General features: G+C 54.7%; 1 protein-coding gene across 6 annotated transcripts; it reads right to left on the reverse strand.

Annotated features, from left to right (window-relative positions):
• Nucleotides 1–16: 16 nt before the first annotated feature.
• On the reverse strand, nucleotides 17–5,865 carry OGFOD2 (2-oxoglutarate and iron-dependent oxygenase domain containing 2). 6 transcript variants are annotated; one of them, XM_011948464.1, is made up of 8 exons: nucleotides 5,260–5,865; nucleotides 4,513–4,569; nucleotides 3,688–3,836; nucleotides 3,322–3,435; nucleotides 3,120–3,219; nucleotides 1,464–1,591; nucleotides 1,029–1,286; nucleotides 17–956 (listed from the first exon to the last, which is right to left on the reverse strand). In XM_011948464.1, the coding sequence occupies exons 3-8, from the start codon at nucleotides 3,694–3,696 to the stop codon at nucleotides 693–695; spliced, it is 873 nt and encodes a 290-aa protein (XP_011803854.1). In that variant the 5' UTR covers nucleotides 3,697–3,836; nucleotides 4,513–4,569; nucleotides 5,260–5,865; the 3' UTR covers nucleotides 17–692. The 6 variants fall into 6 exon arrangements, with proteins under 6 accessions (XP_011803854.1, XP_011803852.1, XP_011803857.1 ...); XM_011948462.1 differs by lacking the exon at nucleotides 3,688–3,836 and adding an exon at nucleotides 1,721–1,755 and having other exon boundaries at nucleotides 3,127–3,219; nucleotides 3,322–3,488; nucleotides 4,997–5,865; XM_011948467.1 differs by lacking the exon at nucleotides 3,688–3,836 and having other exon boundaries at nucleotides 1,464–1,555.
• Nucleotides 5,866–9,495: the final 3,630 nt, after the last annotated feature.

The raw sequence follows: 9,495 nt of genomic DNA on the forward strand, positions 1-9,495 counted from the left end.
CGCAAACACAAAGGGCTCTTGCAAAGCACTTTATATGGATACATCAGCGTATTTGACTCTCAAAACAGCTCTAGGAAGTAGGTGCTAAATAAGGAGACCAAGGCACCAAAAGGCGAAGGCTCATCCAAAGCCACACAGCTGGAAGTGGCAGAAACAGAATGGGAACCCAGGCAGCCTGGTTCCTGGCCCTGCCATTCACCCCCTGCCACCTAGAAGATGCTACTGGTGGCCCACCCGAGTCACTGGGGGTGATGCCTGCTGCTGAGGGTTCACATCTGTGCTGTCTCTGGAAGCTTCCCTTGGCTACTGGAAGGTACCCTGCCCTGGAGATAAGTGTATGGGAAGTTACTCACCCTCTCTGGCCTCCTCATCCGGGAGCCACCAACCGATGGTGTGAGCACACCATGGTACTGTGGGCTCTGCTGAGGCTGGACTTCCTCTGAAGCCACCGCCTTGCCCAGCTGCTCCCTCCCCTCCCCTGCTTCCCTAACTCCCTTGCCAAAGCCTCATTCCAGACTCTGCTTCCGACAAACCTGAACTAAGGCAGCCTGTTTACCCAGAGGATGACCCAGAAGCTGGCACAGCCTCGAGCCAAGAAATGCGGTAGGCTGCGGGGAGTTTATTTCTGCCCCCAGCCCAAGGCGACGGAGCCCTCACCTGCCCTGCCACCCCCACACGAGGCCCAAGCAGCCTCAGGTGAGCGCACACACATCCACCGTGGTTGGCTCCTCTCGGGTGAAGCCATCACTGAAGCCCTCATCATCCACCAGGTCGGGCTCACAGCGGCACATGGGACAGAGGCGGTTGCGCACGGCAGAGGCTCGGAGCCAGACGACGAGGTTCCAACGCTCACCAGTGCCCAAGGGCCGGGCCCCATGCAGCTGGCCGCCACGGTGGAGAACACCCTGGCCCACCACGTGCTCCACCTCCAGGGGCTCCGTCAGGGCTGCAGGTGCCTGCAGATGGCACAGCTCAGGCCTGGGCACTCACAGCTGCCCCAGGTCCTGCCGCATGGGTTGCACACTCACCTGGAAGAGGCCCCCAAAATACAGGGCGCCCCCTGTGAAGACCTTGCCCAAGGCCACATTGAGGGTGAGCTCGGCATTATCATAGTGGCAGCCCAGCTCGAGGTCCTGGCCCGGTGCGTATTTGACCACAAAGGCCCGGTGGCTGTCGAGCTGGCCCCCGCCACAGTCAGGGTACAGCAGGGCCATCACTGGCTGCAGGAAGCGCTCCCGCAGTGGTGTCATCAGCGGCTCGTCCAGCCCGAGCTCGTGCAGCAGCACCTGGGAGGGGATTCCTGGGGTCAGCAAGGAAACTAAAGGGCTGCAACCCTGGGGTTCCACTCCGCCGTGATCCCACTGTGACCTTTCGCTGCCCAGGCAGGCAGCCCATCTGCAGCACCTCCAACACTGCCTCCTGACCTCAGCCACCCCCTCTGCCGCCGGCCAGGCCTCACCCACCCCGTAGTTGTTCATGGTGTTGGGCCTCCCCTTAGGCATGTCCGACTGCTCGAAGTGCTCCAGCTCTTCCAGCAGGGCCTGGCAGAAGGGTGCTGTGAACACAGGCACCCGGTAGATGCGCTTCTCCTCTGTGGAAGGAGGGAGGGTCTGTTGGCCTGAATGTGGCTGTGGGCCGGCCAAGCCTGGGCTTCAATCTTCCCGTGAACCGTGTGAGTCTGGGCATGTCTGTTCACTCCCCCAAGCCTCAGTTTCATCGCCTGTGCCATGGGGATAAGGCCCTCGCTTTTCAGGGCTGTTGTGATGACTAAATGAAGTAACATGAGGAGCAGGGGAGGCTGATTCCCATGCCCCCCCACTTACGCCCGGAACCATTCCCCAGACTCCACAAGTGTCCGCAGGGCTGGCCCTGGGAGCTCCCATATGGGTCCTGAGGCCCATAGAGGGAAAGGAAGTAGCCCAGCGACACCCAGCAGGCCAGTGACGGCCAAGCTGGGATCACAGAGCCAACTTCAGGCTCTCTCTGCACCTCCTTTCACCTGATGAGCCACCGAGGTCTGTACCCCAACTCAGAAGTGGCTCTGGGAGCCTCTGTCCCCCAGCAGGAAGGCCAGGAGGGGCTGTTCTTTCTTGCTGGGCCCTAGGGGGGAAGAAGCCAGACTGAGAATGGAAACCTAAACATTTCTTGGCAGATGCACCAGTGCCCAGGGGTGCAGGGCTAGTGTGCCCCCGATGGGGCCACCTCGCAGCCGGGGCCCTGCCCCAGCCAACAGCCTCAGCACAATCTCAGCTGCCGGGGAGTGGAAGGCAATGAGGAGAGCACCCCCAGGCTGGGAGGAGGCGAGTTCCTTCCACCCATGCCCCCTAACAAAGCACAGCCTCCATGAGGGGAAACATCTCTCTCCCACAGGAGCCCCTAGCCCAGGCTATCAGTGCCAGTAAGAATAGGAAACACTTTCCAAACACTAGGCACGGGCCTGTGTCAGGCACTCTATGTAGATTAACTCACTTGATCATCACGGTGCCTTAAGAGAGGGGGTTACTGTTGCTCCCATTTTACAGATGACGAAACTGAGCCACAGAGGTTAAACAATATGCAAACCTCCCTTGCCCAGCATTTCCTGCTGGGTTTAGCCAATAAGTGAGCCCAGCAGGAAATCCAAAGGTAAGAGGAGAAATTGGGCATTTTTTGCCCTACTTGGAGTTTGGCATGGCTGCAGGCCTCTGCCCAGAGCCACAACTCCAGGTGGTAACTGCTCCCTCCTGTTGCCAACCCTGGGGGGCGGGGCTTTGCCATTCCTTACTGGTCCCTTTACCCTGCCCACACCTGTCTCAATGGTCCTTTTAAGATCTTGCATCAGCCTTGTTTGAGTGTGCCAGCTGTTCCACACATGACACAAATACCTACTGTTTGCTGGATGAGGGCACGAAGGAAGGTGTGAAGGAAGGAATGAAGATACCAGCTCATGGCAGGTACTGAATGAATGAATGAATGCAGATGTCCTGTTCCTGGCAGGCTGGTCCCACTGACCCTTCCAGCTCCTGCTGCTTTGGTTTTTGGAGGCAGAGATGGTGGCTGGAGGGACCCCAGTATCCCACACCCAGGTTTCCCAGGCTGCCATCCCCTGGTCCTGCCAGGTCTCAGGGCTAGAACCTCACCCGATACTGTCTCCAGCCGCTGGAGAAGGCCCTTGAGGTCTGCGCCCGGGGACACACTGTACTCAGCCACAGCCAGAAACTCGGGGGCCAGAGCTGCATCCTAGGGGCAGAACACACCAGCTGTGGGGCAGGCAGCCCCTCCGCCCTGAATGCTACCTCCTCTTTCCAGTACCGGCCTTCAAGCACTCTTGCTGGCTGGTACCTGCAGTGAGTCGTAGACCTCAGGCCGTGCCGGGTGGTAGGAACTCGCGATGAGGGCTTTCCTAGCCGCTGACTCTGGCCCCAGCCGCTGCCGCCGCTCCACCTCCTGCTCAAGCTGGGGTGGCACAAGGCCGTTACCAGGTGGGGCCTCCCATCCTCCTGAGGCCACTGTACAGATGAAGAAACTGAAGCCCAGGAATGCCAGACAGGGCCCAGGCTGGAAGCCAAGTCTAGCCTACACTCCTGAATCTATCTATGTCAATTGCAAGTTCCAGACTGTTAGCTGAAAGGGACTTCTAGAAGGAGACCCGTCCTGTTTCAGGTTGCCGAACCTGAGCCTAGCTGGGATGAGAACCCCTAGATGTACCTCAACCATCTGGGCCCACGCAGGGGAGGGAGACAGTCATGGCCAAGTCCTGTGTTCCAGAGGTTGCTGAGGACTCTCCTGGGAAGCTTCCCACCACTGACTCCAGGGGAAGGAGGAGGAGGGAGTGGGTCAGCAACCCTGGCAGCAGCCTGCGGGGTATGTGGGAAGGTGTGAAGAGCCCAGGGGCCTGGAAGCCATGGCTGGGATCTCATCTGCTCCTGCTGTGAAAGCTTGGGCAAGTGGCCAGGCGCTGGTTCACGCCTGTTATCCCAGCACTTTGGGAGGCTGAGGAGGGTGGATCACGAGGTCAGGAGATCGAGACCATCCTAGCTAACATGGTGAAACTCCATCTCTACTAAAAAATACAAAAAATTAGCCGGGCTTGGTGGCGGGCACCTGTAGTCCCCACTACTACGGAGCCCGAGGCAGGAGAATGGCGTGAACCCGGGAGGCGGAGCTTGCAGTGAACCGAGATCGCGCCACTGCACTCCAGCCTGGGCGACAGAGCAAGCCTCCACATCCAAAAAAAAAAAAAGCTTGGGCAAGTGATCCTTCTTTAGGCCTCAGCTTCTCAATCCAAAATGAAGGTGGTGCTTGTGCTTATCTCCCAGAGGTGTTAAGAACGGCATGACTAGGCAACTCAGCATTTCCCCTTCTCTCTCCTGGTGCCAAGATCCAGGTGTGGAGGGGAGAGTGGGGGGCAGGAAGGAGGAAAGTGAGGGCCTAAGTGATCCTTCAGGGATCAGGGACTGAGGCTAGGGGACCCCTCAAGCTGCGGACACAAATCTAACAAGGAGGAGCTGTGCAGGGGCAGGGGACTGATACCTCTGCTAACAGCTGCTGGAAGTCCTTGGCGCTAACACAGCCTCGGCTGCGCAGGATCTGGGAGCAGAAAGAACACTGAGCATTACTGTATGCCCTCAGGAAGTCCCTTCACTCTCTAAGCCTCAGTTTCCCCTGCTTAAAATGGGGAGAGGAGCCCCGACCTCAAAGGATCATGGAGAGGATGAACTGCGGAACCTTGTCAAGCTGAGGGCAGGGCTCTGGGCTGGTGTTGCTATGAGGTGGCAAGCTGAGCCCGGCCCTGTCCTAGGCACTCTACATGCGTATTCATTCCTTCCTCATAACCTCACAGAGAGATACTATTACCCCTTTACGGTGAGAAAACTGAGGCACAGAGACGCCGTCATTCTTGTATTTGAGGATGCGGTGCGCGCCGTGCGCAAAGCAAACGACCTTGGGGACGAACTACCCTCCTCCACTGCCCCTCTCTGCCCACTGCTCCGTAGAGACAACAGCGGCCACTCACCGGGCCGTAGTCCCGGCGCAGCTGCTGCTCGTTTCGGAAGCGCACGTGCAGCCCATAGCGCGCCACGTACAAGTTCTCCGTGTAGAAGCAGGCGCACCGGCAGAAGCGCCGCGGAGCCGCCACCGTCGCCATAGTGAAGCGCCCACCGCCCTGCCCGCTTCCACAGGGGCACTTCCGGGTACGCCCCCAACCGCGGGAGGTGCTGGACCAGCGGCCAAGGGGCCGCTCTAAGTTCCCAAGGGCGGAAAAGGACGAAGACGCACCTCGCCAGGAAATGGTCTGCGGAGAAAAGATGCTCCTGGGACGGGTTGGGACCGGCGGCCCCCTCGTTCCGCCTCTCAGTTTTCCCACCATGAGGCAGGGACTAATGGCTCCACTTTACAGACAGCTGAACTGGGTCGCGCCTTCACAGGACGGGGAGAGGGAAGGACTCGGAGCCCCAAGGCCTTTGACTTAAACGTCGGCCCCTCTCCTGCTCGGAGCTTGTGGAGAACCGGCCGAGCCCACGGGGAAGGCTGAGGACAGTTTAAAGAGCTCGGAGGTCCTACTAGTTCCCGCCGCTGCTTCAATCATCCAGACCTGTGCGTTTGAGTTTGGATTCGGCATCTACCCCGGGTCCCTGCCTGGCGCTTCCGGTCCCTCCGCCGCAGTCTCTTGGAGTACCTCAGATTGCCCCAGTGAGTGTCTCCGCTAAAACGTTCCGCCTCGCGTTACTTCCGGTGGCGTTCCCAACGGACGCGGGAGGGCGGGGTCAGGTGTGGGAGGGCGACGGGGCGTGGTCTCACCGCGGCCAACAAATGACAAGTCCTGCAGACCGAGGCTCTTCCATCCCCGGACCTTTGCTCGGTGATCTGCCAGCATTAAACCTTTGAGCTAGGTACTATTATATTGCCGTGTTACAGATGGGGAAACTGAGACCCAGAGAGGCACAGGGACCCGCCGCAGGTCACTCATCCAGTAAGGGACAAATATGGCATTTGAACCCAACAGCCTGCCCTCTGAGTTCCCCAGTTCACCACCACAGGGCTTCTGGGAGTGGTGGGAGTATGTGGGATTTGGGGTTTTCTCGTGCAGAGCTGCCCGGCCCGAGAAGGTGTTTAAAGTTTTACAGTCGTCTTGATTGCCCAGTGATAGCGAGAGGCCCTGCTACCTGGGAAAGTATCCATTTCCCTGCTCAATGTTCATTACCCGCCTAACTGCCCTTTTTCCCCAGGAGGCCCAGAGCAGGTCGGCTCCCCGGCCAGCCACCAGGCAGGCCTGGCACATGCAGTACCCCACCCCATCCTCACCCCCTCTCCCTTTGCAGCAGTTTGCAAGATGAGCGTGTACTATTTATGTTTATTTATTTACTTTTATTTATTTTTTGAGATGGAATTTCACCCAGGTTGGAGTGCAGTAGCGCTATCTCGGCTCACTGCAACCTCTGCCTCCCGGATTCAAGCAATTTTCCTGCCTCAGCCTCGCCGAGTAGCTGGCATTATAGGCTCGCGCCACCACGCCCAGCTAATTTTTTTGTTTTTTGTTTGTTTGTTTGTTTGTTTTGAGACGGAGTCTTACTCTGTCGCCCTGGCTGGAGTGCAGTGGCGCGATCTCCGCTCACTACAAGCTCCGCCTCCCGGGTTCACGCCATTCTCCTGCCTCAGCCTCCTGAGTAGCTGGGACTACAGGCGCCTGCCACCACACCCGGCTAATTTTTTTTTTTTTTTTTTTTTTTTTTTTTGTATTTTTAGTAGAGATGGGGTTTCACCATGTTAGCCAGGATGGTCTCAATCTCCTGACCTCGTGATCCGGCCGCCTCGGCCTCGGCCTCCCAAAGTTCTTGTATTTTAGTAGAAACGTCATCTCTACTAAAAATACAAAAATTAGCCAGGCATGGTGGCGTGCCCCTATAATCCCTGCTACTTGGGAGGCTGAGGCAGGAGAGTCACTGGAGCCTAGGAGATGGAGGTTGCAGTGAGCCGAGATCACACCACTGCCCTCCAGCCTGGGTGACAGAGTGAGACTCCATCTCAAAAAAATAAATAAATTAGCCGGGCATAGTGGCAGGCTTCTGTAATCCCAGCTGATCCGGAGGCTGAGGCAGGAGAATCACTTGACCCTGGAAGGCAGAGGTTGCAGTGAGCTGAGTTCATGCCATTGCACTCCAGCCTGGGAGACAGAGTGAGACTCCATCGCAAAAGTAATAATAATAAAGCTTCTATAAACATCTGTGGACAGGTGTTTCTGTAGACATAAATGTTTACTTCCTCTGGGTAAATATCACGGAGTGTGATTGCTTGATCATGTAGTAAGAATATAGTTAGTTTTATTAAAAAAATCCTGCCGAACTGCCTTCCTCCCTAGCTGTACTGTTTTACATCCCCCGCAGTCTTGAATGAGGGTTCCTGTTGCTCCTCATCGTTGACGGAGTTTGGTGTTGTCAGTGCTCCAGATCTCAGCTATTCTAGGATGTGTGTATTGATACCACATTGCTGTTTTAATTTGCATTTCCTTGATGGCATATGGCATGGAGTGTTTTTTCTTTCTTTTTTTCTTTTTTTTTTTTTTTGAGACAGGGTCTGTCGCCCAGGCTGGAGTTCAGTGGTATGAACACAGCTCACTGCAGCCTCAACATCCCAGGTTCAAGCAATCCTCCCACCTCAGCCTCCTTAGTAGCTGGGACTACAGACATGTGCTACCATACCCAGCTAATTTTTTAAATTGTTTGTAGCAACTGGGTCTCCCAAAGTGCTGGAATTACAGGCATAAGCCAATTGCCTGGCCTTCTTTTTGTAGTAATAGCTTTTTTGAGATACACTTTTACATACCATACAATTCACCAAATTAAAGTGTACAATTCAAGAGTTTTTAGTATATTCACAGAGTTGTGCAACCATCACCACAATCAACTTTTAGAACATTCCTCACCCAAAAAGACACTGTATCCATTAGCAGTCACTCACACAATGGTTCTTAGTCCAAGTTTACCAGAGCCAGTCTCTGTGACGAGGCTGGGGATTCAGTGGGACCACTCAAGCCACTTGGCTGCCACACAGCAGGGGGCAGGGGTGGAAAGGACACTGGGAAGGCAGTGACCAGTGCCCCACTCACCTGTGCCTCACCTGTTTCACCCTCCCCTTGTCACAAGGCTGACAGCCTCCTGCAGTGCACCTGGCATTGCAACTTACCTTCCCCGCCTCACCAAGCTCTCACTCTAAGATTGTTTCAAGTGCAAGGAGAGTGGGCCAGATATGTAAAAGGGATGCAGTGGCCAGGATTTGAGAAGCCCATCCTTGGCAGAAGTGACAAGCTATGCAAAGGTACAGAGAGGCTGGGTGCGGTGGCTGATGCTTGTAATCCCAGCACCATGGGAGGCCAAGGCGGGTGGATCACCTGAGGTCAGGAGTTCGAGACCAGCCTGGTCAACATGGTGAAACCCTGTCTCTACTAAAAGTACAAAAGTCAGCCGGGCGTGTTGGTACGTACCTGTAATCCCAGCTACTCAGGAGGCTGAGGTGAGAAGATTGCTTGAACCTGGGAGGCGGAGGCTGCAGTGAGCCTGGATGTTAGAGCGAGACTCCATCGGGAAAAAAAAAAAAAAAAAAAGGTACAGAGGAATGAGAGACTGGAGAGCTTGCAAACTTGATCACTGGAAAGCAACATCCATGTGAAGAAATGGCATGTGATGAGGCCAACTTGTTTCTGTCCGTTTCACATTTCTGACAGCTCCTGTTGATTTTTGCTATGCTATGCTAATAGTTACCTAAAGGTTCAGTCATCCCATCTCTCCTAAAAATAATCCTTGTTTTCCTTTACTGAAAGTTTATCACATGCCAGGGACTGCCCTCACTGGCCTTGTCACATTTTACCTTTAACTGATGCAGTCGATATCTTTATTACCCCATTTCTCTGATGAGAAAACAGGCTCATATAGGCAAAGTCACCTCTTTAAGGTCACGCAGCATAAATGACAGAGCCCAGCTCTGAGCGACTCCTGCTTTTTGGACAGTCCATCCAAAATATCGTCTTCAAGTACAATCAGATATTTGCCTTTGTTTTTGCACAAATAGTAACATGGTTCAACTTTATTCTCTCCTTGGTTTTTACTCAATACATTTAGGAGGTCATTCCATACCTTTATATAACTCCATATCTTCTTTTTTTTTTTTTTTTTTTTCCTGCTACAGAGTATTCTGTTGAACAGGTGTTCTCTAATTATTTGGCCAGTTCCCTATGGAAGGGTATTTAGGTTATTTCCAGATTTTTGCTCCTGTAGTAACTACCTTTAAGCTAGTACTTTAGCTCCCCTGCACAGGTGTATCTGTAGAGGAAATTCCTTCTGGGTTAAAAAAAAAATAGTGTTTTAAGTTCTGAACAAATTCCCCTCCAAAGAAGCTGTCCCGGCCGGGCGCGGTGGCTCAAGCCTGTAATCCCAGCACTTTGGGAGGCCTAGTCGGGTGGATCAGGAGGTCAGGAGATCGAGACCATCCTGGCTAACACGGTGAAACCCCGTCTCTACT

The sequence above is a fragment of the Colobus angolensis genome, unplaced genomic scaffold (genome assembly GCF_000951035.1).
Source record: "Colobus angolensis palliatus isolate OR3802 unplaced genomic scaffold, Cang.pa_1.0 Scaffold28, whole genome shotgun sequence".
Taxonomy (NCBI): domain Eukaryota; kingdom Metazoa; phylum Chordata; class Mammalia; order Primates; family Cercopithecidae; genus Colobus; species Colobus angolensis.

Bases quoted from the DNA above. Each gene is read 5' to 3' on its own strand.
- OGFOD2 (XM_011948462.1), bottom strand. From the start codon at position 5,350: ATGGTGGGAAAACTGAGAGGCGGAACGAGGGGGCCGCCGGTCCCAACC. The intron at 3,489-4,512 runs GTATCAGTCCCC...TCATCTGTACAG, and splicing joins TCCAGCAGCTGTTAGCAGAG to TGGCCTCAGGAGGATGGGAG. The intron at 957-1,028 runs GTGAGTGTGCAA...TGCCATCTGCAG, and splicing joins ATTTTGGGGGCCTCTTCCAG to GCACCTGCAGCCCTGACGGA.